Source organism: Ursus maritimus, unplaced genomic scaffold (assembly GCF_017311325.1).
Source record: "Ursus maritimus isolate PB19 unplaced genomic scaffold, ASM1731132v1 scaffold_14, whole genome shotgun sequence".
In the NCBI taxonomy this organism is placed as follows: Eukaryota; Metazoa; Chordata; class Mammalia; order Carnivora; family Ursidae; genus Ursus; species Ursus maritimus.
Genome location: NW_024423786.1, coordinates 58,341,486 through 58,367,754, shown reverse-complemented (window position 1 = coordinate 58,367,754; position 26,269 = coordinate 58,341,486). Strand labels below are relative to the sequence as shown.

The 26,269-nt window shown below is 58.4% G+C and overlaps 2 protein-coding genes across 2 annotated transcripts in view; both read left to right on the top strand.

The window, feature by feature from the left end:
* The first annotated feature begins 12,107 nt into the window (after nucleotides 1–12,107).
* On the top strand, nucleotides 12,108–14,547 carry GGT6 (gamma-glutamyltransferase 6). Its single transcript, XM_040628200.1, has 4 exons — nucleotides 12,108–12,253; nucleotides 12,827–13,029; nucleotides 13,116–13,229; nucleotides 13,514–14,547. The coding sequence occupies exons 1-4, from the start codon at nucleotides 12,108–12,110 to the stop codon at nucleotides 14,545–14,547; spliced, it is 1,497 nt and encodes a 498-aa protein (XP_040484134.1).
* Nucleotides 14,548–16,105: 1,558 nt separating this feature from the next.
* MYBBP1A (MYB binding protein 1a) overlaps nucleotides 16,106–26,269 on the top strand; it is a 14,337-nt gene continuing 4,173 nt past the window's right edge. Inside the window, exons 1-20 of the mRNA XM_040629839.1 lie at nucleotides 16,106–16,344; nucleotides 16,531–16,626; nucleotides 17,309–17,392; nucleotides 17,480–17,554; nucleotides 17,653–17,760; nucleotides 18,727–18,902; nucleotides 18,990–19,157; nucleotides 19,276–19,393; nucleotides 20,436–20,731; nucleotides 20,945–21,055; nucleotides 21,574–21,699; nucleotides 21,836–22,003; nucleotides 22,088–22,193; nucleotides 23,803–23,899; nucleotides 23,983–24,134; nucleotides 24,416–24,496; nucleotides 24,570–24,719; nucleotides 24,793–24,966; nucleotides 25,056–25,213; nucleotides 25,902–26,142. Coding sequence (XP_040485773.1) covers nucleotides 16,138–16,344; nucleotides 16,531–16,626; nucleotides 17,309–17,392; nucleotides 17,480–17,554; nucleotides 17,653–17,760; nucleotides 18,727–18,902; nucleotides 18,990–19,157; nucleotides 19,276–19,393; nucleotides 20,436–20,731; nucleotides 20,945–21,055; nucleotides 21,574–21,699; nucleotides 21,836–22,003; nucleotides 22,088–22,193; nucleotides 23,803–23,899; nucleotides 23,983–24,134; nucleotides 24,416–24,496; nucleotides 24,570–24,719; nucleotides 24,793–24,966; nucleotides 25,056–25,213; nucleotides 25,902–26,142 — 2,892 coding nt within the window. The 5' untranslated portion in view covers nucleotides 16,106–16,137. The remainder of the gene's footprint in view (nucleotides 16,345–16,530; nucleotides 16,627–17,308; nucleotides 17,393–17,479; nucleotides 17,555–17,652; nucleotides 17,761–18,726; nucleotides 18,903–18,989; nucleotides 19,158–19,275; nucleotides 19,394–20,435; nucleotides 20,732–20,944; nucleotides 21,056–21,573; nucleotides 21,700–21,835; nucleotides 22,004–22,087; nucleotides 22,194–23,802; nucleotides 23,900–23,982; nucleotides 24,135–24,415; nucleotides 24,497–24,569; nucleotides 24,720–24,792; nucleotides 24,967–25,055; nucleotides 25,214–25,901; nucleotides 26,143–26,269) is intronic.

Here is a 26,269-nt window from a genome sequence, read left to right as displayed (position 1 = left end):
CAAAGGAGGTGGTTGAGAACCAGGCCCTGAGCTGACCCCCCCGCCGCCCCCGAGTCCACAAAAGGGGTTGAAGAGGCTAAGAGCGGTTAGAAAGTACTAGAGGTATCATTTCTCTGGAGAGACCTGCTCTGTGATCCCCAGCAAAGGGGAAGAGGTGGGAGGGTGCTTGTCCCTCACCCTAGGCGAGGTGCCGGCAGCAGCTTCACCAGGACCACGGGAAAGCAGTAACTGTTGGTGTTTCAGGATCAAGGGGTAGCATAGAGAACACGGCTCATGCCACAGATGTCCGCAAGGAGGACCTCCATTTCTGCCTTGGAGGAGTTAATGGGCTCAGGTGCGGCCCCCTCGTACTGAAAGCAATTAGAAGTCTGGAGAGAACACAGAAAACATTCTTTCAGACAGGGAACAACAGGCAGGGGACAGTGATCCCTGGGAGAAGGGAAGGAGCGATGTGCCAGCCCTCCCCTGAAGCCGGGGCTGGGAAGGGGGGCGGCCAAATAGAGCCCCCCGTCTCACTGAGGGTAAGCAACTGGAATTCACAGGGCCGAGTGCTGAGGAGCAAGGAGACTCCAGAGAAAGCTCCGGTGTCTGCAGAGCGTCTCCTGCAGGTTTGCTAAGAACTGACGTGCTTGCACGTGAGAGGAAAGAACCACAAGGCAGTCGCAGGCCAAGCCACATGCGGGGCTCACGCGGCAGCGAGAACCGTCCCTGTTTCCGTCGGCCAGAAAGGAGAGGCCTCGCGGTCCGTCGAGCACTGCGTGAATCTTCTGAAGGGTCATGCATTTCAGCAAAATGAAAAGCAACCTACGGAATGGGAGAAAATATTTGCAATCCACATATCTAATAAGGGGCTAATACCCAAAATATATAAGGAACTCACAAGTCAATATCAAAGACACAACGCAATTAAAAATGGACAAAGGACTTAAAGAGACATTTTTCCAGAGAAGACGTACAGATGGCCAATAGGTACATTGAAAGGTGCTCCACATCCCCGATTATCAGAGAAATGCAAATCGAAACCACAGAGAGATATCTCACACACCTTGTAGGATGTCTACGATCGGGAGGACACGAGGAAAGTGCTGGCGCGGACGTGGGAAAGGGAACCTCGTGCCCTGCTGATGGGCGTGCAAACCAGTGCAGGCACTGCGTACACAGTACGAATGGGCACAACGTACACAACGGAATAATGTAGCCTCGAAAAAGAAAATCCTGCCATTTGCAGATCCATGGCCGGGCATTCCACTACATATAATAAGCCAGACAGGGAAAGACACGCACTGCGTGGTCTCACACATGGGGGGAGTCAAACGCAGAAGCAGAGAGTGGACTGCTGGTGGCCAGGGGCTGGGGGTGCAGGAAATGGGGAAAGGCTGGTCAAACCTGAGTACATTCTGAGGGTCTAATGTACAGCCTGGTGACTATCGTTGAGAATACTGAATTGCATCCTTGAAATTTGCCAAGAGAATAAATCTTAGGGTTTCTCACACATACAACAAAGGTAATCATGTGAGGTGATGATGTGTTAATTAACTTGATTGTGGGACTTCTTTCACCATATGTACGTACATCAAATCACCACATTGTGCACTTTATTTTTTAAATATTTTTTTGGTAACCTCTACCCCCAGCGCAGGGCTCAAACTCATGACGCTGAGATCAAGACTAGAGCCACCCACACGCCCCGTCATGTTGTGCACTTTAAATCCGTTACAATTTTATTTGTAAATTATAGCTCAATAAAGCTGCAAAAAAAAAAAAAAAAGGGAAGGGAAGGGAAGGGAAGAAAGGAAAAGAAAAGAAAAATAAGGCTCATACACTAGTAGTGTGGGTAACTAGTCCCAGAATAAAAGTTGCCTTAACGAAGCTTCAAAAGAAGCCATAAGGGTAAAACTGGTTCACAGGTTACTTAACTGGGAGCCAGAACAAAACCCATTATTCTTCAAAGAAATATGACAGAATACAGCACTCAACAATGTAAAATCCAGAACATTCCGCACCTATTAGAACATCACCAGACCTGCATCGAAATGGAAAAATGTGACCCATACGAAGGAGAAAAAACGATTCCTAGAAACAGACCCAGAAATGACAGGGATGAAGGAATTAGTAGATAAAGCCTTTAAAACAGCTGTTTTGACACTTAGAAACACCACTGAGGAAAATTTGGGCAGGACAAGGAAGGAAATGGAAGATTTACAAAAGAGACCGAAGTGGAACTTCTGGGGTGTGAGCACACTACACCCAAAATGGAAAATACACCCCGATGACACCCCCAAGGAAAAGATCAGTGGACCTGCAGAAAATGCCACATAAACAGACCCAAATGAGCCACCAGGAGAAAAGCCACCGGGAAAGACGGGCACAGAGTCACAGCGGGGCTGCAGGGCAGCGTCAAGCCGTCTATGTGTAGCTGGGATCCCAGGAGGCGAGGAGAACGTTGTGGAACAGAAAACAAATATTTCAATACATCATGCTTGAAAATTTTCCAAAGGAACTGATGACCCTCAACCCATAGATCCGAGAATCTCAACAAAGTCCAGGCAAAGAAACAGAAAACCACCCCAACCCAGATCATAATCGAATTCCTTCACACACACACAAAAGCAACGTAAAATGAAAATCTCAAAAGTAGTCAATAACAAGGCTGAATTTTCCCTCTTATCAATGTGCTCTAAGCACAGACACAATCCATAAAGTAATAGTTTTCAAGCAGTGAGCTCGGGAAGGTGGGGTCTGCCGTGGCCCCAGCTCACTGCTTTGGCCTCCCCGTCCTCGGGGTCTCACGAGCTGCACGGATGGCAGAGCGTCACCCCTGCAAGGGGGGCGACGGCTGCAGTACATAGGTACACTACACCGAGAACCCCAAGCCAACCGGGGAGACAGCCCAGCAAAGCGCTACAGCCAGTAAGCTAACAAGAAATAAAACCGGAGCCGTCCAAACGGGTATTTGACTGACCCAGGGGAAGTCAGGAAAGGAAGTAAGGGGCGCGAGCAAGTCAAGTCTGAAATAAGCAGAAGACAATCATAAATATAAGAACCGATTTTAATTAAGCGGAAAACAGAAACATAATAAAGTCAGTTATGCCAGAAATTAATCCAAAAGCTGATTCTTTGAAATGATCTATAAAATGGGGGGGGGTACTCTAGGCAGACTGATCAGGGGAAAGAAAACATAAATTATCAGGAGTGAAACAGAGGACATCTCCACACACCCTACAGGCTTCAAGAGGGTAATGAGGGGGATACAGTGAACTATAAATTTGACTAAATGAAATGCATAAATCCCCCAAAGACGCAAAATGTCAAAACTCACTCAAAAAGGAGACCTAACCCTTCTTAAAAGAAAACTCCAGGCACAAATTACTTCAGTGATGAAATCTAGCAAACATTTAAGAAAGAAATGTTATAAGACACATTAAAGAAATTAAGGAAATTTGTGAAAGAAAGGAGCTGCCCCCCGCCTGGTTTTTCCTGGTCCTCAAACTAGATAAGAACATTACAGTAAGACTCAAGCAAATCAAATCTGTTAAGACAGAACAAGATATTGCATCGTGACCATCAGGTCCTTACTCCAGGAATGCAGGCTTAGGTTAGCGTTTGAAAATTAATCAGTATAACCCAAATTAACAGCGCAAACCAGAAGAATTATAGGATTATCTCAACAGATGCAGAAAAACCATCTGATAAAGTACAACATCCACTTTTATGATTAAATTAAAAAAAAAAAACTCTTAGTAAACTAGGGACAGAAAGGAACTTCTCTAGCCTTATAAAAAGCAGCCAGGATAAACCAACCACTAACACCGTTCTTGACCATAAACGGCTGAACGTGTCTCCTCTAAGATTAGGGAACAGAAGACCGGCGTATCTTGTCTCACTTCTTCCGTTCAAAACTGTGCTAGGAGTTTTAGCCAGTGCAAGAAAGAAACAGAAGGCCCGCATATTGGACATGAAGTAAAACTCTTTGTTCATAAAACATGACTGTCCACTTAGAAAATCCTGAGCAATCTACAAAGAAACTGCTGTAACTAATAAATGAGCTCCACAAGGTCTCAGGATACAAGGATCAAGGTCAATACACAAAAATCAATTGGATTTCTTTACACGAGCAAGACCTTATTAGTAGGGCATTGAGATTTTTTTTTAAATACGTTTACAATAGTAATTACAATAGCAGAAACCTCAGTACCATTCATGACAGCAGAAAACTTACAAACGTTCAAGGATATATTTAACAAAACATGCAGCAAACTTGTACGAGCACAACTGCAAAATATTGCAGGGATAAATTTAAAAAGTCCTGAACAAATGGCGAGATACACCGGTTCATGGATCGTAGGAATTATTGTTGTCAATTCACTCCAGGTGGGTCTACGGAGTATCACCACCCCAATCAAAACCACTGTAGGCTTTCTTTCCAAACAACTGAGAAAACAATTCTAAATGCTAGCCAAAAATTCTTCTTTTTTTTTTTAAAGATTTTATTTATTTATTCGACAGAGATAGAGACAGCCAGCCAGAGAGGGAACACAAGCAGGGGGAGCGGGAGAGGAAGAAGCAGGCTCATAGTGGAGGAGCCTGACGTGGGGCTCGATCCCGTAACGCCGGGATCACGCCCTGAGCCGAAGGCAGACGCTTTAACCGCTGTGCCACCCAGGCGCCCCCAGCCAAAAATTCTTCTAAAAAAAAAAAAGCTATGCTGGAGGTCTCAAACTACTTGATTTTGAGACGTACTATAGAGCTATGTTAATCAAGATAGCGTTCTCGTCATGTAGGAAAGATGGCGGTGTCAGCGGACCGGGGCTACTTATGGGCAAGAATGGAGTCCAGAAGCCGGCTTATCTACATGTAGTCCATTGATTTGCAATGAGGGCTGAAAACTAGGAAGACGATAGTCTTTTTCACAAGGAGCACTGGAATAATTGGATATCTATATGCAAAAATAAAATGAACTCTGACCTGTACTTCATGCCATTCCCCAAAATTACTTCAAAATGAATCATAGACCTAACCAAAACTATAGCTAAAACTGGGGTGCCTGGGGGGCTCAGTCAGTTGAGCGTCTGCCTTTGGCTCAGGTCATGATCTCAGGGTTATGAGCTCAGGGTCCTGGGATCAAGCCCCACATCGGGCTCCCTGCTCAGCGGACGGTCTGCTTCTCCCTCTCCCTCTGCCCCTTCCCCTGCTTGTGCTCTCTCTCTCTCTCTCATAAATAAAATCTTTAAAAATTTTTTTTGAAAGAGGGATGGAAACGTGTTCACACAAAGACTTGCACAGAAATGTTTATAGCAGCTGTATTGGTGATAATAAAACATTGGAAACAACCCAATCTCTACCCATGAGCAAAAAAATTGTTGTATATAAATCAATGAACACCGCTCATCAATAAAAAAGAAAAAAATACAAATACATGCGATAACTTGGATGCTTCTCAAAGACTTTATCCTACGTGAAAGGAGTCAGATATGAATGATTATATATTGTATGAATCCATTGATAACATGTAAATCCTCAAAACAGGAGTCTTTTGGTAAAGGCAGACTCGTGGGGAGAGAAATTAGCTCGGTGGTCGTGGAGGGCCAGAGGTAAAAGGTAAAGCCAAGGGACACAAGGAAACTTTTTGGGTGATATAGACGTTTTTTTATCTTGATTGTGGTGTTGGTAAGTGCTTGTATACATTAAAATGGGTGAAGTTTACTTTATATACATTGTATCTCAAAAAATCTGATCTTTTAAAATGGAACGCATGGCAGATTTGCTGGCCCACGGCAGTTCTGAGGGCAAAGTGAAGACAGTTCGCTGCACCGGAAGCTGATACCCCTAAATCTATGGGGAGAAGGGCGGGGCGCCTGCCTCCCAGGGACAGGTGCACAGACCAGACTCCAGGCGCCCCTGAAGCCTGCCCGCGCGCGCCCCCTGGCGGGAGGTCAGATCCTGACAGCCAGGAGCGAGGCACCTGCAGCTGGGAGCGCAGCAGGCTCAGCCACCTAGAGGCTCGGCCACCTGTCAGAGCCAAGCGGTGTGGGGGAGGGGCCGGGATCGTGGTACCAGCCGCGGGGTTTGAGAAGAGCTTGCAAAAGAGCCCCACTAAAGTTGAGTCAGCTCCGTACACACACCAGCCCAGAGAGGCTGCGTGTGGACGCAGACTGTGTGGGTCCGAAGACCTTCCTTGCCCCTCTCCCCTACCTCGAACCTGGAAGAACCAACAGCAGTCTAGCCGGGCGAGGAGAAGGATCCCGGGGTGCAGGAGCCGGCAGGCAAGTGTGGAAGGAGTCAGACAGACAGACAGACATGCACGCGCACACACACGCTTTTTCCCCTCTTGCTGGAGGGAAGCCTACTTGAAACAGACGGAGAAGGTGCAAGGGAGAGGATTTTAACCTTGAATGAACGTTTAAGTTTTGTTTTGGGAGGCCTTGTACTTTTTTTGCATTTTTTATTGTGGTAGAATATAACATAAAATTTACCACGTTAGCCTTTGTTAAACGTACAATTCAGTGGCGTCAAATTCGCTTACACCATCTCCAGAAATTTCATCATCCCTGGGCCCCACGCCCACTAAGCACAAACTCCTCATAGCCCCCCACCCCTGGCATTATCCTCCGTGTCTCCAAACATTTGGCCATCCTGGATGGCGTTCTTAATTGCAATTACTGAAATGAGACTTTTGTAACTTGAAGTGACCTGGGAACGGTTTGCTGACCCGTATTCAGCTCGGGGGTGGTTATGGACCTCCCCCACAGAGCAAGCGGCTCCTTTGTTTTAGAGATCTCAGTTAATTTCAATAATTGACCATTTGGGCCACTTGTCTGTTCTCACCTGCATTTTAAGTTCCCGCTATTATGTTTTAAATTCACCAATAAAGAGTGAACCCCAGGCCCTATCCTGAACCCCAATAAAAGCAGAAGCTCAGACCCCCTCACTGTGTGGGCCAGGTGTGCTGTGTAATCTCCAGGGCCTATAGGTAATCGACCTCTGTTTCTGCAAAGTTTTCTCTTTAAGATTTTATTCATTTATTTGAGAGACTGAGCAGTGGGGAGGGGCAGAGGGAGGAAGAAGCAGACTCCCTACAGAGCAGGAAGCCCAACACGGGGCTCCATCCCAGGACCCAGAGATCATGACCTGAGAAAAGGAAGGCGCCGGACGGATTAAGCCACTGAGGCGCCCCTGTTTATGCAAAGTTTTCTGATAGTTACAGAAGGGTGTCTCACAATTATAGTAAGATCCACAACAACCGTTCCAGCCACTGGTTGACAGGCTGAGACCAACACCAAACACCATCATAAGTCCCATTCCGACTCGTGGACCACAGTGGCATTCAGAAATTATTAGCTTAGCACCAGCATTTAATAACCCCAGAAACACATGGTGCTTTCATTTGTCAGGTGCACAATGACTATGGCAGATGGCATACACTCGCTCTAACACTGCCTCCTCTTTCTGTTCCGGCGGTTCCTGACTTTTTCAGAACTATTTTCAGTGGTTCCTACAACTGGAATCACCTGGAGTGATTTTTTTTTTTTTACTACCAATTTTCTGGTCACCTCACACAGAATCACCTTGCGTTGCGAGGAAAAGCCAGTTCTTCTACCCCCACGCTTCATTGCCTCCCAGACTATAACCGGAGTCAAATCTGAGCGGGTCCCCACGGCCAGTTATAAAGTGTACCCGAAGAAAGGTGTGCGCGCGCGCCCGGGCACGCGCCCGTGCGTCCACGCCCGCACCCACGCGTCCACGCCCGCACCCACGCACGCATGGGCCCATGCACCCCTGCACACACGCACAAGCGCATGCACGCGCCCATGCGTCCACGCCCGCACCCACGCGTCCACGCCCGCACCCACGCACGCATGCACCCATGCACCCCTGCACGCACGCACACGCCCATGCACGCTTGCGCGCCCCCATGCACGCGTACACCTGGCAGGCCTGAGCTAGAGGGATGCTGAGCAGGAAAGCCTTTCCTGGAGCCTGAGGAGCCTGGAGGATTGCTGACCGCCGGCCCCGTACCCTTCCTTGCCTGTGGGACCCCTTCGGTCGGACGGAAGAAGCAGAGCTGCTGGAGGAGGTGCCGTGCACGTCTGAGAAATGCGTCTGTGAGGCCATGATTACAGCAGCGGTTCTCTGGGGAGCTTTCAAAGCCTCATGATGACCGAGGCTCGCTGGCAGAGATCCTGACTCAGCTGGTGTTTGATGGGGGGAGGGGGGAGACCAGGATCGTGGTATTTTTAAAAGTTGACGGAGTGTGAAGAACACAGGGTGATATATGGAAGTGTTGAATCACTAAATGCTACACCCCAAACCAGTATGACGCTGTATGTTAACAGGAATTTAATTACAACTTAAGGAAAAATTGACAGAGGGGCACCTGGGTGGCTCAACGGGTTAAGCGTCTGACTCGATTTCAGCTCAGGTCATGATCTCAGGGTCCTGGGATCGAGCCCAGCTCAGAGCCTGCTTAAGATTTGCTCTCTCTCCCTCTGCCCCCCCCCCCGCCCCCCGCCGGCACAGGTGCACACACATGCACTCCATCTCTCTCTCTCTCTCTCTCTCTCAAAAAAAAAATTGACGGAGTGATTCCTGTTGCAAAAATCACCAGCAGGCTAGATAAGGCAACTGTTCTCAACTGTGGCTACACATTGAAAACCCCTGGGGAACTTTTTAAACACACTGGTGAATCCCCAACCTTAAGATTCTGATGTAATTATGTAATTGGTCTGCCTGGGTATTAGGAGCTCTTAAGCTCACCAGGTGATTCCACTGTGCTTATAAGACTAAGAGAAGGACTGCGTCTTCAGTCCTATACCTCAGACGTAGCCACCTGGGAGTGTGTGCGTGGGGTTGCTGGGTATGAATTTTCCAGACCGCTTTTGCGCTGTGAGATTGAAGCCCTTAAGCACAGAGGAGGTCAAGTGCTTCCTGGACCCAGTTCCAGTGGGAGTGGCGGGAGGAGCGGGTTTTTTGACACCAGCCCGTCTTCTGGCCTCAACTTGTTTCTGACCCTGTGTAGCCAGAGATAGGGTCAGAGTCCACAGGGTAAGGGTTCAGTCCTACAAGACTGTCCCCTCCCCTGCTTCGGACCCCAGTAGCGAGTGAGTTGTTCCCTGTACTTCCACCAAATGGCTATGAATCAGAGGTTCCCACAAACCCCTCCTCAGGTTCGATGAATTAGCTAGAGTGGCTCAAAGCGCTCAGAGAAACACTTCACTCCCTGGATCATCGGTTTATCATAAAAGGACACAACTCAGGGAACAGCAGGTGGAAGAGAGGCCCAGGGCGAGGGGTGGGACGGGGCAGAGCCGCAGTACCCCCTCCAGGAGCCCCACTGTGCCAACCCCCCTGCCCCACCCCCTGGGCCCACCATCCAGAAAGTTCTCTGAGACCGGTCCTGGGTTCTCGTGGAGGCTTCATTACATAGCATGACTCATCAAATCATTGGCTGCTGGTGATTGATTCAACCTCCAGCCCGTCATCCGTCCCCAGAGGTCAGGGGGCGGGACTGGCAGTTCTCCTGGCCTCCAGCCCCCCTTAGGTGGGGTCCAAATGCCACCTCATACACAAGAGGCACCTTTAGGTCTCTCAGCGTTTAGGAAATTGCAAGGGTTTTAGGAGCTCTGCGTGGGAAACAGGAAGGCGAAACCTAGATCTCGTTCTATAAATCACAGCCCCAGGAAGGAGTGTGTCTCTGGAGGGTCCGGGGTGCACTAGGCACCGGCCGAACTGTTTTCAGCATATCTCCTTGTTGGATTCACACCTCGGCTCTGGGGGGACAGATGCTGTCACTTGTGTTTTATAGAAGTGGAGTCAAGACTCCCAGCCGCTAAACCACGTGCCTGCAGTCACGTGGTGAGTCCGTGGCAGAAACTGGACGAGATCCAGGTCTCCTGAAGCCAAGGCCACTCCCAGCCCCTGCAGAGAGGGTGGGCTCCCTGTGCCCGGAGCCATCCAGCCCGAGCACCACGCATTCCCGGGGCCTGTCGAGCATCTGATTGGAGGTTGGCAGGCAGCTGTGGGGCGTGGGGGACAGTGCTGTCCAGGTCCAGAGCTGCGGGAGTGAGAAAAGCCACAGGAGGACTGAGTCAGGGGAAGGTTGGGTCCCAAAGAGCTCATGAGGCTGTTGCTCTAAGAGCAGAGAAATGTCAGTTCACAGGGGCCAAAGAATCGCATCTGCAGAGCCAAGGGAGCCAGTGCTAGGAGCCCAAGGGCCAGGCTGCGGACGGCAGGACATGGGGGCACCACGGACCTCCACAGTCCCCGACCGCCTTTTCTTAGGAAGGAAGGACTGACCCTCATTCTTGATCATAACCTTTGCTTAGTTTAGGAAATGAAAGCAGATGGTCTTTGCGATTACCCCCCCACACACACACAAACACACACATGCACCCTTGGCAAAACAAAAAGGAGGCAGCCCTCTGCTGGGATCTCCGTGTGGTTGGTTCGTTTCTTATTGGTCGGAGAGGTCAGAAACCCTGGAAACCAGCTTAGCGTGAGCTGAGGGAAGGTGGGAGACGGGGAAGTGGAGGCAGCGAGTGTCCACGATTTGTTGTAGGTCAGTGCTACTCAAAGTGCGGGTCCCAGGATCACCTGGGAGCTCAGAAGGCAGATTCCCGGGGCCTACCCCACACCCACAGAGTCAAAACTCGGATCTCATGAACTCCCGGTGCACCCTAAGGCAGAGACCACCCCACCTGCTTGCAAAGAGGCCAAGAGAAAGGGGGGTGGCTGAGAGCCACGTGGCATCGGACGGTTTTTGTGATTGTTGTTTCAATGTAGGAACTACTTGAGCTTAAAAAAAAAAACAACAACCTTCGTTTGAAGTAAAATATTCCTCCAGAAAAGAGCCTGTGTCATAAATGCACAGCGGGATGCGTTTCCACAATGAGCACGTTCGGAAAACCCACATCAGACTAAGAAGCGGAGCCTTCCCAGCGTCCCAGAGGCCCTCTCTGCCTCCCCAGTCACCACCTGACCTGTACCCTCGTCCTTTGTGTCCTAGGAGCAGAGAGTGTGCTCTTTCCGCCTGGCCCTGGCCCGCAGCGCTGTCTGTCCCCATGCTGGAGCCCCTGTCCCCGTGCTGGAGAGCAACGTGGGGTTGCCCCGAGTCCGCTTGTGCGTGTGTCTGCTGGCCGTGGACCTAGGAGAGGAGTGTCTGTGGTCTCGCCCCATTCAGATGTTGTTGAGAAGGAACCCGTGGGGAAATCACGAAGCTGCAGGAGAGAAGGGGCCAGTGAGGGTGTGGGGTCCTGGGCCAGCGGAGGCGGGAGCCGGGAGGGGCTGGGGCCAGAACCAGAGGCAGGGAAGGGCTATCCCTTTGCAGTGGGGAGGAGAGAACCCAGCGGGAGTGGGTTTGCAGCTGGGGGTGGCCTCGATGTGGCTGCGAGACGTGGGAGGCAGGGCGGTCGGCTGGGGCACATCGGAGGGTTGGGCTTTGAGGCCGGGGAGCTGGAGGTGTGACGTGGTCACGGGGAGATGGGTCAGCACGGGAGATGAGAGCGCTGAGGCTGGGGACCACAACGTGTCCCACAGCAGCCTTCTGGGCAGTGAGACATTGCCACGGAGCAGATGCCAGGGAATCAGGGTCCCGGCTGTGGGCCCAGGAGGTCTGCAGCGCCCCCTGCTGGGAAAGAGCTACATGCCATGCCACGGAGTCACCCTGCCCACCCTGCAGGCAGCTCCCAGGACGGAGAAGGCTGGGCTCGCCCACAACAGCACCTAGTCACACGCTGAGCCCTGACCCAAGCCACACTGAGTCCCTGACAGGCCGGGGGATCCAGCGGCTGCAACCCCAGCAGACCCGGGACACGCGGGAGTCCTGGCTGGGTCTCGGGCTGCGGCTGTGGTCCCTGGGGCTGGGCTCCTCCCACCTCACTGAGCTGCACCCCCTCACGGGCTCCCCAGCCCTGAAAACCCTAGGCCTGTGCCCCGATGGGGCAGTCTCACACGCAGCCTCCCTGGCCCCGTGCCCTGCCCAGACCTGTTCTAGATTCCACACCACCCTTCCCCAAGGCTGCCTCCACCTCCCACCAGCCAAGCGCAGGCGAGGCCGGCACTCGGCGGGGAAGGCCGGCTCGCCACGGAGCTGGTGTGGGCACTGCGGGGCCATGGAAGCTGTGGCAGGGCCTGTGGTCTACCAGAAGCTGGTGCTCTGGGACCCAAGCTTGGGGTCTGACGAGGAGGAGGAGGAAGAGGAGGAGGAGACATCAGAGCTGGTCGCTCCCTATCCCTGGAGGCCCCAGGACTCTTTGGGGTGAGTCAAGGAGGGGTCTGGGCACCCGGCACCTCAGGCCTGAGGCTGGCAAGTCCCTCCCTCTGGAGGTCCCAAGGTGGGGGCGGAGGACAGACACCCCCATGCTTGGCTCGGCTCCAGGAACTTTCTGGGTGAATGGGGAGAAGCCGGGCTGCAGCCCCAGACCTCCAGGTCTCCACCAATCAGTCCGAGGTCCCAAGCCAGCTGCTCTGTCAAAGGCCGCACCCCCACCCCGGCACAGGAGGCACCTGCTGGGCAGGCTGGAGCCTGGCTACACCTGGCTGGGCCCTGCTCCTCAAGCCAGCCAGCCCACCCCCGGCCTCCCTCCTGCCCAGCTCAGCCCTGCCTCTCCAGCCTCCCCCCCCCCAGACTCCTCCCTGGCTGTAGTGCTTCCCCAGGCCCCTTCTAATCCCCCTGTCTCATCTACGCTCTGCCAGGAGGCCCTTCTGCTTGGTAGACGTGTGCTCCTCTCACAAGGGAGGCCAGACCTCTTGGGAAATATTCCCTGGGTTCTCTCGGGGCTCTTGGTTGTCCCCCTGCCCCAGCCCCGGCTCAGGACACCACTCTGGGCAGGAGCAAGGTTGGCGGGCTGCCCGGGGCCTGGGCCCGCCTGGTTGCCGCCCTGCTGCTGCTTGCCGTCGGCTTCTCCCTGGCCGCGAGGCAACTCTACACCAGCGGTGATCCTACAGGAAGCCTGGGCTCGGCAGCCCCCCGGCCCGGCGGGCATTCCCACCACCCTGGCGTGTACCACCATGGCGCCATCATCAGCCCTGCAGGTCAGAGCCGGGAGCTGCTCAGGGGAGGGGGGGCCCAGGGCGCTGGGCCCAGGCCGCTCCCCAAGACAGTCTCTTCCCTGCCGCAGCCACGTGCTCCCACCTGGGCCAGGAGCTGCTCGTCGCCGGGGGCAACGTCGTGGACGCGGGAGTGGGAGCAGCTCTGTGTCTGGCGGTGGTCCACCCTCACGCCACAGGGCTCGGTGAGTGCCTGCAACCCCACACCTGCCCTGGGACCTGGAACTCAGGCCCGACCTCAGGGCTGCTTAGCGGCAGGACCGAGGACTTAGGCCGTAGCCCCAAGTCTCCCTGTGGGCCCTGCTCCGAGGTGCATGTGATCTTGACCCCCGGACTGGTTAACAACCCCCGTCTCCCGGCCTGCAGAGTGACTCCCAACCTCAGGCTAAGTTAGGGACCCTTCACCTGGGGCTGAGTGACCCTGAGCCCAGGGCCACTGGCTCCTATGTGACCCCTCTATCTCCTCCAGGTGCCATGTTCTGGGGCCTCTTCCACAATAGCACCTCAGGCAGGTCAACTGCCCTGACGTCAGGCCCAGCCCAGACCCTGGCCCCTGGCCTGGGGCTGCCGTCCGCCCTGCCGGCCCTGCGCTTGCTGCACACGCACTTCGGCCGCCTGCCCTGGCCGCGGCTGCTGCTGGGCCCCACCACACTAGCTCAGGAGGGCTTCCTGGTGGACACGGCCCTGGCCGCGGCACTGGCAGCCCGGGGCACAAAGGGCCTCTGTCCACTACTGTGCCACACCGACGGGACCCCCCTGCGCCCCGGGGCCCGAGCCACCAACCCCAAGCTGGCAGGAGTGCTGCACACAGCAGCCCTCACCGCCGCCCCAGCCCTTGCCGGAGACGCCCTACTGAGCCTGCTGCTCAGAGACCTGGGGCTGCAGGGACCCTTGTCTGGGCCCACGCCCACCCTGGAGCCTGCAGTGCAGCTAGCCGTGCCCCAAGGCATCCTGTCCACCACCCCCAGCCCCTCAGCTGGCCCAGAACTTCTGGCAATGCTGGAGGCAGCCCTGCACTCTGGAGGGCCCAGCCCCGACCCCTGCCCACCACTCCCACAAGCTCCTGTGACCCCTGTGGGCAGTGTCCTGGCCACCATAGACAGCAGTGGCTCCGTGCTCCTTCTCACCTCCTCACTCAACAGCTCCTTTGGCTCTGGACACCTGTCCCCGAGCACTGGGGTTCTACTTAGCAACCTGGTGGCCCAGCCCACAACCAGTGCCTGGGCCTGCCCCCTCATCCTCCATGGCAGCCCGGATGACGCAGAGGCTGACGTGTTGGGGCTGGTGGCTTCAGGAACCCCTGCGGTGGCCAAGGTCATGACTCATGCCCTGCTCAGTCACCTGGCCGGGCCCCAAAGCCAGGCCCAGCACCAGCATCAGCAGGGACTGACACCGAGCACTAGCGTTTGTGGCCAAGGGACCCTGCTCCAGGTGGCTGTCCAGGCCGAGCACACCCACGTCTCCAGCGTCCCCAGTGGCTGCTGCACCTTCCAGGGGTTCTAAGTGGGGGGACGTATCTAGCTGGGGGTGGGAGGGTGGGGGTCTCAAGCCTGGAGGCAGGAGCAGAGCAGACCCAGCAATGGTGAAGTGCATACCGAGTGGGCATGAATTATGTGCTTGCTGCTAGCTCAGGCCACAACCTCTGGCCTGGTCAGTACCCTGGACTCCAGATCTGGCTCTTTTTCAGCTAAGGAAACTGAGGGTATTGGGGAAAGAGCCCCAGGACCCAGGGCCAGCCCTGAGTTCAGATCTAGCTCTGAGAATGTCAGGTAGAAGGGAAGGGTGCCAAGCCCCTGCCTTGGCTGCAGGCCGCAGGGACAGGGCAGGCTGAGCCTGGGGTATGTTTGGCCTCTCTGTCTTCCCCTTCAGGCCACCCTCTCCCGATCTCTCTAAAATGAGCTGGAAACAAAATAAAGACCAAATCTCCTGGATGCCTGTGCCATTCCTGCTTCCCAGTTTCCCATCAGCCCGTGAGGTGCCTGGCGTCGTGGCCTCCCCCCTTGGGCAGCACAGCAGACCTACAGCCAGAGAGGCAGAGCCTGGGCCACTGTCCTCCAGCTTCCCCTGCCTTGCTCACCTCTGCTCCTGGGGCACTATATACATAAGGTCAACATTTGCATCTCACTTCCTGAAACAGACAGCAGAGCAAGGAAGGGGGGAGAGGAGGACCAGGAGGTGCCCCCGGGGCCAAAAGGAGCTGGAGCTGGGGGTGTGGGACTTAAGGGGGGGTGTTGGCTCTGACATTGCCCGCCTCCCACATTCCCTGGGGCTGGGGTCCCTCCGGACTACACCCGTCCAGAGACAGCTTCTGCAGTCCAGATGCAAGGGTGACCCGCAGCACTCCTCCCTGCCCTTGCAAAAGGCACTTGTGATTTCGTGGAACTCACTTCCCCAGCTCAGTGAACGGCACCACCATCTACCCAGTTACACTGGCCCTCTCTTTCCTTCTCCCCCACATCCATCACCCCTCTACCAGCTCCAGAGTGGCTGGACTCCGGCCTGCTCGACCTGCTCGGTTCACCTTGCTCCAACCCACCTGGGTCTCGAAGCATTCTTCCCGCTTCTCCCTCTGCAATCCCGCAATCCATGCCCCACGCAGCACCAAGTAATCTTTTGAAGGTGTGAATAGGATCAAGGGTTGCCCGTGCACAAAACCCTCCAACTTCCCGGCCGCGCTCAGACTAAAATCCCAGAGTGAGGGGCGCCTCGGTAGCTCCGACGGTTAGGCGTCTGCCTCCGCATGGGGTCTCGATCCCCGGGTCCCGGGATGGAGCCCCGCGAGGGGCTCCCTGCTCAGTGGGGAGCCTGCTTCTCCCTCTCTTCCCCGCTCAGGCTGTCTTCTCGCTATCTCTGTCGCTATCTCTGTCTCTCCCTCTCAAATAAATAAATAAAATCTTTAAAAAGTAATAAAATAAAATGAATACCCCCCAGTGAGTGCACCAGGGCGGGGCTGGCCCCGCCCCAGACCCCGCCCCCAGCCGGCTCGGGCCCGCCCCCAGCCGGCTCGGCCCCGCCCCCGCGGCCGATCCAGTGCGCACGCGCCGCGACCTGACCCGGAAGAGGTCGTCCTCAGAGCCCACGTGTTCGCGGAGCATGGCGGAGATGGAGAGTCGGGGCCTGGCTGAGTCTGTGTCCCCCGGGGGGCGGGCCAAGAGCGGCCCCCGGCCCGCCGACCGTGAGGGCCTGCTGAAGCAGAGCCGCGAGTTCTTGGACTTCTTTTGGGACATCGCGAAGCCGGAGCAGGAGACGCGGCTGGAGGCCACGGAGAAGCTCCTGGACTATCTGCGCGCGAGGCCACAGGTGCGGTGGCGGGGCCGGGGCAGGGGGCTGCGTGCTGCCGGCAGAGAGGCGGCGGCGGCGGCCGGGGGCGCTGGGACTAGGGGCGCGCGGTCGCGGACCGGGGGCCCTGGGTGAGCGCGCTCCGGGGGCGGCGGTGGGCCAGCGCGGGACGACCGTGCTCACTGCTGGCCGCGCTTGGTTCGGCAGGGATCCGAGATGAAGTACGCCCTGAAGCGCCTAATCACCGGGCTCGGGGTCGGGCGAGAAACCGCCCGGCCCTGCTACAGTCTGGCCTTGGCACAGGTGAGGTGGCGGCTCCTGGAAGGGCCCGGCCGTGCTGCTCGGAGCGGGGGCGGGGCGGACGTCTCAGTTGCAAGCAAAGGCAGGGGTCTGAGCGGTCGTCGGGGTGGCTGGCGTCTGAGCGGAGGCCTGGCGTCCCCACGTGGAGGTGGGAAAGTGTGGAGCCAGGCCTATCTACAGAGAAGCCCAGGCTGGTGGGATAGGCGGGTGAGCAAGTTTTCTTTCTGGGTCCGTGGGTTGAGCAGCCTCTGGGGTACTTTTACTGGTCTCAGTGAGCTCTGCGGTGGGTTAGGGTACCTTTGCAAGGTTCAGGGCTCTCTCCCCTCCAGGGGAACTCAGCTGGTTATAGGCCTCCCCTAAGGCACGTGGGCAGCTGGGAGGGCATTCAAGACCCAGTCCCTAAGGAGCCTCCTTGGGGCAGCTCAACAGGCCGTGGAGACAGAGTGGGAGTCTCAGCCAAAGGAGGTACTTTCCGGAGCCTGGGTGGGCCTGCGGCAGGGAGGCAAGATTGAGCTCCATCTGTTCACACACCAGCACTGTTCAGGGGGCTGAGCCGTTTCAGAGGCACCCAGGGCCTCTGGGCAGAAGTTGAAGGGAGACTTGGGAGGAGGCCGAGGTCTGTTGGGTGGGGCTGGACCTCCCCTCACTGAGCCCCTCTCGCCCTCCTGCTCCAAACCCCTGGCAGCTGTTACAGTCTTTCGAAGACATCCCCTTGTGTAGCGTCTTGCAGCAGATACAAGAGAAACATGACCTGCAGAAAGTTAAGAAGGTGAGAGTTAGTGGCCTTAGGGAGATTGGCAGCCCCGGGGTGGGGTTCCTTGGGCCCTTTTCATTGATGCCTGAAATTTTTTTCTAGGCCATGATGAGACCTGCTCTTTTTGCAAACCTGTTTGGGGTGCTAGCCCTCTTTCAGTCAGGCAGGCTAGTGAAGGTAAGAGCTTTGGGGGCGGGGGTACGTGGACGGGCTTGGGGGTGGTGGGGGACCGTGGCATGCCCTGCTCATAACCCTCTCCCCACTGTGGGCACCAGGACTCCGAGGCACTGATGAAGTCAGTAAAGCTGCTGCAGACCTTGGCCCAGCACTACAACCACTTGCAGGAACAGCCCCAGAAGGCCCTGGTGGACATCCTCTCTGAGGTACGGGCTTATCAGCCGTGGGGCCTCAGGTAGAAACACTGAGGAGAGCAGAGAGGACGTCAACGCTCTCGAACAGCGTTGTCCCATAGTGAGGTGTTTATCGTATTTGAAGTAACGTTTCACACGGAATCAGTGCAGAAGGTGCAGAGGTTTTATGTTCTTCGTACACCGAGTCCCTAGAATCCAGTGTGTTTTGTACTTAGGGTCCATCTCCACTCGGTTTAGTGCATGCCCAGAGCTCAGCGGCTGCCGTATTGGACAGCGTGCTTCTACAACAGCACCTGTCATGTGGCAAGCGTACTAAACACATTTGCCGTTGTCTTGGACAGAGCTGACCCCCAGGGCGCTGCTGTCTTGCTTGGGAAATGGAGGTGGGCTAGTACCCAGAACCCTTTGCTCTTGAGAAAGAGGCAAGGACCTGAATTCAAATCCCAGCTCTCCATTTGGGGCACCTTGTATTAGAGATGAGCTAGTCCCTTGGGGCACCTGGGTGGCTCAGTTGGTTAAGCATCTGTATTTGGCTCAGAGTCCTGGGATCAAGCCCCGTGTCAGGCTTCCTGCTCAGTGGGGGGCCTACTTCTCCCTCTCCCTCTCTTCCTCCCCCCCGCTTACACTCACTCTCTGTCGCTCTCTCTAATAAGTAAGTCTTAAAATAAAAAAAAAGCTGGTTCCGAAAAAATCAAGAGGAATAATTAAAAGGGTAGCTAGTTAGCATCAGTGCAGTAATTGTTAAAAAACCCAAGTTCCCAGGACTGGGGGTGGGGTGAGCTTTTTAACAAACTCTTTCTAATGATTCTGGTGCCTACGGGGGTGGGTGGTGGCTGTCCCACCTCAGACTGGCACTTGTGTCACGGCCTCACAGAAGCCTGGCAGGTGGAGCAGGGCCCATAGGGCCCTCTTCACAGGGGAAGTGTCACAGGATGCTGGGAGGGAGTGACCCTCCCCCAACCTGTGTCCCCACCCCAGGTCCCAGAAGCCACGTTGCAGGCGATCCTGCCGAAAGTCCTCAAGGCGGACTTGAATTCAGTGCTGGGCTCCCCTGAGCACCTGGAGCTCTTCCTCTTGGCCCAGCAGAAGGTGCCGGAGAAGCTCAAGGAGCTGATGGGACCAGTCAACCTGTTCTCGGATGAGAACATCCCCAGGTGTGAGGGAAGTGGGAGGATGGGCTCCCCCGGGGCCCCTGTCGTCTGGGCCTGCGCCCCCTGAGTCCCCTCCGCCCCCCTCCCCAGACTGGTGAGTGTCCTGAAGGTGGCGGCCGCCTCCGTGAAGAAGGAGCGCAAGCTGCCCGCCGTGGCTCTGGACCTGCTCCGCCTGTCGCTTCGCGAGGGCAAGTTCTCCCGGTTCTGGAAGGAAGTTGTGGAGCAGGGGCTACTGAAGAAGCAGTTCTGGCCTGCCAGGTGCGTGGGGCGCTGGTGCCCTGCCCCCCTTCCCGGCGTGCTGGTGGGGCGGGCTCGGGCCCCAGACCCCACCCCGCGCGGCCGGGGCTCTGACCAGGCTGTGCCACGCGCCCCTCAGCTACCTGTGCTTCCGCCTGCTGGGCACGGCGCTGCCGCTGCTGTCCAAGGAGCAGCTGCCGCTGGTGATGCGGGGGGACCTGGTCCGGCACTTTGGGGAGCACATGGTCACTGCTAAGGTGGGTACCTCCCCCACCACTGCCAGGGGGCAGCCAGCTTCTTGAGAAGAGGGCAGCTCTTGGCTGCGGCATCCCGGGTCTTCCTGCCTCGGTAGTCCTGCTGGGGAACTCGGTGTCCCTGCCCTCTGGGTCAAGTGAGCTACCTGGGTGCCCACCACCCTTCCCCTCGGAGTGGAGTTTGGCAGGGCCAGCCCTCTAGCCTCAGGCCCCTGAGCAGAGGCCCATCTGGCCAGCGGCCCGGCCAGACCTCCCCCACCCCAGCCGGTGTTAGTGAGCAGAGTCGTCCTGGTGGGTGGCTGCTGAGCACCAAGCGTGGCCCTACGCTGTGCCATGCACCGGACAGGAGAATCAGGTGCTGGCTAGGAGTCCAGGGTTGGGAGCCGGGCTGCCCCCCGGCCCCAGGCCTGCCTCTCCTCTGTGAGACCCGCATCTTCGTCAGACGTTTCGTGAAGATGACAGGCTCAGAGCCCCTGGAGCGCTCACAGTGGGCCTCTGGGTGTGGGTGCTGCCAGCCCCCCGTTCTGGGTGGAGTGGGGGCGGGGAGGCCACACCCACAGCTCCATGTCCCAGAGGCACCACTTGGAATCCTGTGACCCTGGAAAGTTAGTGGCTGGTTTTTTTTGTGCCATGTTCTGTTCATCTGTGAGACGACAGAAGGGGCCCAGGGTGAAGGGTTGTTGTAAAGATGAAACCCACTGCCACATAAAGCCACGTGGTGTGTGGAAAGTGTTCGGTGCTGAGCCCCGCAGTGACACAGCTAGGAGCTGGGCAAGGGGGTTGATGGCCCAGCCTGGACTGTGCTCTGCTGTCCACCCTCCCTGAGCCTGGAACCCAGCCTGTCCTGGGGCGGGAGTGGCTGGATGGCGACTTACCATGTTGCCCAGTGGAAACGTTGGAGCCCCTGGGGGCGGGGGGGGGGGGCTCGGCCTGACTCTGGACGAGGCGGGATTTTGCCAAGCCTGTCTCACCTGTTGGGGAAGAGGTGGGCGGGGCCATTGGACCCTCCTGGCTGGTGACCCCGGCGTTGGCCTAACTCTCGCAGCTCCCAAACCAGTTCAAGTTTGCTCCGGAGATGAACGAGTACGTGGGCGCCTTCCTAGAAGGCTGCCAGGACGACCCCGAGCGGCAGTTGGCCGTGGTGGTGGCCTTCACCTGCATCACCAACCAGGGCCTGCCTGTCCTGCCTACGTTCTGGAGGGTCGTGCGGTCCCTGAGTCCCCGTGCCCTCAAGGGCTATGTGGCCTGGCTGCAGAACATGTTTCTCCGGCCCGACCTGGACTCCCTGGTGGACTTCAGCACCAGCAACCAGAAGAAAGCCCAGGATGCCTCGCTGCACGGGTGAGCGGGCATGCGGAGTTCGAGGAGCTGGGCCCTCGTTCCCGTGGACGGCGGCCCCCGGGAGGGGAGGGACGGAGCGGAGCCACAGCTCTCCAGGAAGGCCTGAGTTTCCTCGTGTGTTCCGTGCCGGCGGTTGGGGTGGGAGAGCTTGGTGTTCTCGCGTCCGAGGTGGGGAGAGCAGTACCGTACCGGTAACCTGGCTCCACCCACCAGGCCTGAGCGAGCTGTGTTCCGGCTGCGGAAGTGGGTCATCCTTCGCCTGGTCAGCATCGTGGACACCTTGCACGCGGAGAAGGAGGACGACGTGATCGAGGAGGTGGCCAGGTGGGACAGGCTCTGCCCCCAGCTCCCCATAGGGACCAAAGAATTGGGCCTCTTGCCTAGTCCTGGTTTGGTGTCCCTGGAGCCAGAAGCCTTGGGGTCGAGTCGCCAGGGGCAGTAGGGCATTTTGCCCTTTAGGCAGAAGGCGGTTCAGGGAATACCCCCCGGGAGCCCATGAAAGGAAAGGGCCCAGGAAGCACAGAGCTGCGGGCGCTGCAGACGCCCGACGTGTCAGGGAGGCCGTGGCGCCAGCCTCGCCTCTGCCGGGTGCTGCTCAGCCCTCGCCGTGGTTTGCAGGGGTTTGCTCCGTGTTCGCAGAGGCTGTAGTGCGGTGTGTTGGGACAGCGCCGCGTCTGCCTCCAAGGGACAGATGCCAGTTCTCTCCGCAGTTCGGGTCAAGTCACATTCAGCCGGAGATCCAGACTTGGGAAATGTCCTCCTCCCAGCACCCGCCACCGGGCCCTGGGCGATGCCCTCCTCGGAGGGGGCTGCTGAGACCCGTGGTCTCCCGCCCTCCTCAGGTTTTGTTTCTTCCACTCGTTCTTTGAAACGAAGAAGCCCACGTCCCAGATTCCGGAGACGGAGCAGCAGTTCTCCTTCCCTGTGGAGAGCCGGACCCGGGAGGTGGTCAGCAGCGCCTTCTTCAGGTGGGCCGTGGGAGCCTCGGAGCAGGCAGGGTGTGCAAGCAGGATGGGATGCGAGCGCCAGCGGAAGGGGTGGGCGTGCTGGGGGGTGGCCGTGTCTGCTGGCCCAGCCTGTGACCCCAGCCCTGCCCTTCCCCAGCCTGCTGCAGACCATCAGTACCCAGTTCAGGCAGGCGCCGGAGCAGAGCCAGGACGGGCAGCCCTGGACCCTCCGCCTGGTACAGTTCGCAGACTCGCTGTTGAACCACAGCCGCAACGTGACCCCCCTGACGCCCTTCAGTGCGCAGCAGCGCCAAGCCTGGGACCGGTGAGGGCCTGGGGTGTCCAGGGGGCAGGCGGGCCCCCCGGGGTCGGGGAGCGTCGGCCTGAGAACATGCCCGTGTCACCCCAGGATGCTGCAGACGCTGAAGGAGCTGGAGGCCTGCTCGCCAGAGGCCAAGGCCAAGGCCAAGGCCTTCCAGCTCCTGCTCTTCCTCGTGGGCATCTTCCTCTTCAAGGTATGGGGCACTGGAGCAGGGGGCCACGGCCTGGGGGCTCTGCAAGTCGAGACTGGCAGCGGGCCTGGCGGGACTGCAGCCCCAGGAAGGGTCACTGTCCGCTTTCTGGGCCTCACTTGCGTGCCGAGCTTTCCACGCAGTGTCTCTTATCCCCGCGATTTTGCGGCGGGCGCTTCCTCCTGTGTGATGGGTGGGGCGACTGGAACTGCGGGCAGAGTGATGTGGCCCAGGCCACACAGCCATGCCTGCGCTCTCCCGCGGGCCCCCCCAGACTCACCCTCCTGAGCAGAGGAGGAAGGCGTGGAGGAGAAACTACAGCCTCCGGGAGGGCCTGCTCTGGGCAGACGTGGCCCCACGGGGCGCTCGCAGCTGCTGTAGTCTGCGTGGAATGAGGGCCTCCCCCTTGAACCTTGCCCACCGGCAGCCATGGTGGCGGGTGGGGGTCCGCGCATGTCCCCGTGGCTCCCCAGCATGAGGCTCTGCGCCCCGTGATCGTTGCCCATGCATCGGTGGTCCTGTGCCCGATGACAGCGTCTCTAGATGTCTCTGTTGTTCTCTCTGCCCGTAAGCTCTGACCAAATCGGGCTCAGCAACGCTCGACCCTCCGGGCTCCCCCGGCTTCCCTGGCACTGCAGGAGGGCCTTACGCTCTCCGATGCCGCCTTCTGACTATCAGGCTGTGGTCACAGTTTATGCTTCCAGATCTCAGATGCCTTGAGCCCGGCCTGTGGGCAGGTCGTGTGTGTATCTGTCTGTCTGTGCGGCGTGCGTGTGCGTGTTGGTGTCTGCGGTGTGTGTCAGTCTGTGTGCGTGTCAGTGTGCGTGTGGTGTGTTTGTGTGCCTGCTGCGTGTGTACATGTCTGTACGTGGGTGTGTCAGTCTGCGGCATGGGTGTGCATGTTGGTCTGCGTATGGCGTGTGTGTGTGCGTGTGTCTCGTGTGTATGCACGCGTCGGTGTGTAGCGTGTGCGTATGTTGGTCTGCAGCGTGTGTGCATGCGTGTATTGTGTGCGTGTCGGTCTGTGTGGCGTGTGCGTGTGTCTGTGTGCAGTACGTGTGTGCGTGCATGCACGGGGGCCACAGTGTCCCTTGTGATCCTGGCGTTGGCCCCTGATGGCGGCAGGGCATTGGTGGGTGTGGGACGCACGGAGTGCCCGCCCGCCCCCGGGGCTCCCAGCTTGCTGTGGAGCTGGGTGTCCTGCCCCCTGGATAAAGGGCGCCGGGTAGAGGAAGCCATGCGGGAGCGGCGTGCTGTGCCATGAGGGAGGGCTGCCTTTGTGGTCCCAGGATCCCGCAGGCGGTCTTAGGCTCCCCCGACTCCCTGGGTGGTCTGGGCTCACCCCAGCACGATGGGGTAAAAGTGGATTGGAATTAGGTCCAGTGAACGAATCCTGGTCCTTTGTAGTGATGTTGAGGTCATTTGGGGGGATTTAGCCTCGTCAGGCTCCGCGCCCCTCCAGGCGGCAAGGGGGAAGCTGGGCTCCCTGGCCCCGTGGCAGCCTGTTGGGCACAAAGGCCGTGGGCACCCGGGGTCCTCCCTCCTGGGCGGGAGGGGCTCAGCAAGGCTGCGAGTGGGGCCAGCCCCTGATTCCGTCCTCGCCCTGCCACAGTCGCCGGCAGAGAGCTGCGACCTGCTGGGGGACATTCAGACCTGCATCAAGAAGAGCCTGGTGGAGAAGCCCCGCCGGACCCGCTCCAAGGCCACCGGTGGGTCACTGCCTCCGGGACGGGAGGGCGGGGCACACCCCGGGCCCAGCACAGACCCCAGTCTCAGCCTCTCCCACCTGCAGCCCCCCAGGAGCCGCCGTGGGTGGAGGTGCTGGTGGAGATCCTGCTGGCTCTCCTGGCCCAGCCCAGCCACCTGATGCGCCAGGTGGCCCGGAGTGTGTTCGGCCACATCTGCGCCCACCTGACGCCACGTGCTCTGCAGCTGATCTTGGATGTGAGTTGGGGCGCATGGGGAAACGGGGTGTAGGACAGGGGGCTTGCCCGGCCCCAGGCCTCCCTCATCGTCACTGTAACCCACAGAGCGGGTGGGAGCCTTGCTGGACACGGCCGTGCAGCCCTGCCCCCCAGATTGTGCGGAGGGCTCTCGGTGTGCCCTTCTCTCCCGGGCTCCGTTTTCCTCTCCGAAATGGGGGCCTTTTGGCCAAGACAGGGCCCGGTCAGGGGAGGATAGAGGGTCTGCGGCAACGGTTGGGTCAGTTGTCGGGGTATGTTCAGGTGCTGAACCCCGAGAAGAGCCAGGAGGAGGACAGCGTGGTGGTCACGGATGATTCCGAGAAGCAGCTGGACAGCGGGGAGGTGCGTGTCAGAGGCGGGGCGGGCGGACGCCGGGTGGGGGGGCGACAGGAGGCATAACGCGGGGACCCCGCAGGATAAGAGCTCGGACAGCGAGGACGACAGGCACTCAGCCAGTGAGGACGACAGCGACGAGGAGGACAGCGCCGAGGAGGACCGGGACGGGGACGTGGACCAGGGCTTCCGGGAGCAGCTCATGGCCGTGCTGCAGGCGGGGAAGGCGCTGGTGAGCGGCGGGGGAGGCGGGAGGCCCTGTGCCTGCAGGCGGCGGCTGGCTGCTCAGCGGCGTCCGTCCCCAGGGTGCGGTGGACGGTGAGGACGACGACGAGGAGCTGGGGGACGAGGCCATGATGGCCCTGGACCAGAACCTCGCCAGCCTCTTTGCCGAGCAAAAGCTGCGCATCCAGGCCCGGAAGGACGAGAAGAAGAAGCTGCAGAAGGAGAAGGTGCTCCGGCGAGACTTCCAGATCCGGGTGAGCGCGAGAACCACCGGCACCGCTGTGGGCCTCCCCCCGCCCCTGCGCACACCACGCACCCACTGACATGCCCGTCCCGGCCCCAGGTGCTGGACCTGATCGAGGTGCTGGTGACCAAGCAGCCCGAGAACCCGCTGGTGCTGGAGCTGCTGGAGCCCCTGCTGGACGTCATCCGGCGGAGCATGCGCACCAGCAGCTCCAAGCAGGAGCAGGACCTCCTGCACAAGACGGCCCGCATCTTCACGTGAGTGCCAGGCCGTCCGCACGGTCTTGAGGTACCAGGGAAGGCCCCCTGGGAGAGCCGTCACGTTCCCCAGGCCTGGAGGTCGCGGGCCGAGGAGCAGGCTGTGTCCCGACGGGGACCGGTCAGACGCAGGTGGAGCAGAGCCTCGGACCAGCGCCCAGCGGTGTTCTCTGCGAGGGTTCTGGCGGGGCTGCTCCGCCTCTGGGAACAGGCGGTGGTCGGGCTGTGCGGGATCGGGGGCCCTGCAGGAAGGAGGGTGTAGGGGTGGGGGCGCAGACCTGCCTTCCCGAGCACAGACGTGGCCCGGGGACTTGAGGTCCCGAGCAAACGTCACAGAGCTGGCAGAGCGGGACAGACCGCGCACCCCCCGACCTGTCTCCTGGCCAGCCCCAGGTCGCGCTTGCTTGGCTAGCTGTCCCTGCCGCCTGCCAGGGTCGAGTTTGTTGAGTGACCTAGTTCTCGTGCCCTGAGCACCACAGACCCGAGTCTTAGGGCCTGGAGGCCACCGTTCCACGGGAGTCAGGTTTGCCCGTGGGGCAGGCGCAGCCCCGGGCCTGGCCCTGCCGCCGTGGCCTGGGTTCGTCGCCCTGCCTGTGAGTGGGTCTCACGTACCCCCCGGGGGCTGGCTCTGCTCGGCGGGGAGGGGGACGAGGATGTGTGGTGACCACCTCTCCCCCGGGCCCCACAGACACCACCTGTGCCGCTCCCGGCACTACTGCCATGACCTGGGCCGCGGCGTGGGGTCTCTGTACGCGCAGGTGGAGCGGCTGGTGCAGCAGGCCGGCCGCCAGGCCGACGCCTCCGTCTCCCTGTACCACTTCAACGCGGCGCTCTACCTGCTCCGCGTCCTAAAGGGCAACGCCGCCGACGCCGGTGTCGGCAAGACCCCGAAGAAGCAGAAAGCCGGCCCCAAGCCCAAGGGCCCGGAGGTGAGTGGGCCCTGGCCCAGGAAGGCTCGGCCGCTGGGAGCCCAGCAGGGCTGCGGGCCAGGACCGCCTGCCCGTTTCATGGAGGGGGGTGGAGGCCGCGACTCCCGGGACCCGGCTCTCGGCCCGC

Coding starts and splice junctions, on each gene's coding strand:
- GGT6 (XM_040628200.1), top strand. CDS start 12,108: ATGGAAGCTGTGGCAGGGCCTGTGGTCTACCAGAAGCTGGTGCTCTGG. Junction 12,254..12,826: donor AGGCCCCAGGACTCTTTGGG/GTGAGTCAAGGA, acceptor CACTCTGGGCAG/GAGCAAGGTTGGCGGGCTGC. Junction 13,230..13,513: donor CCCTCACGCCACAGGGCTCG/GTGAGTGCCTGC, acceptor TATCTCCTCCAG/GTGCCATGTTCTGGGGCCTC.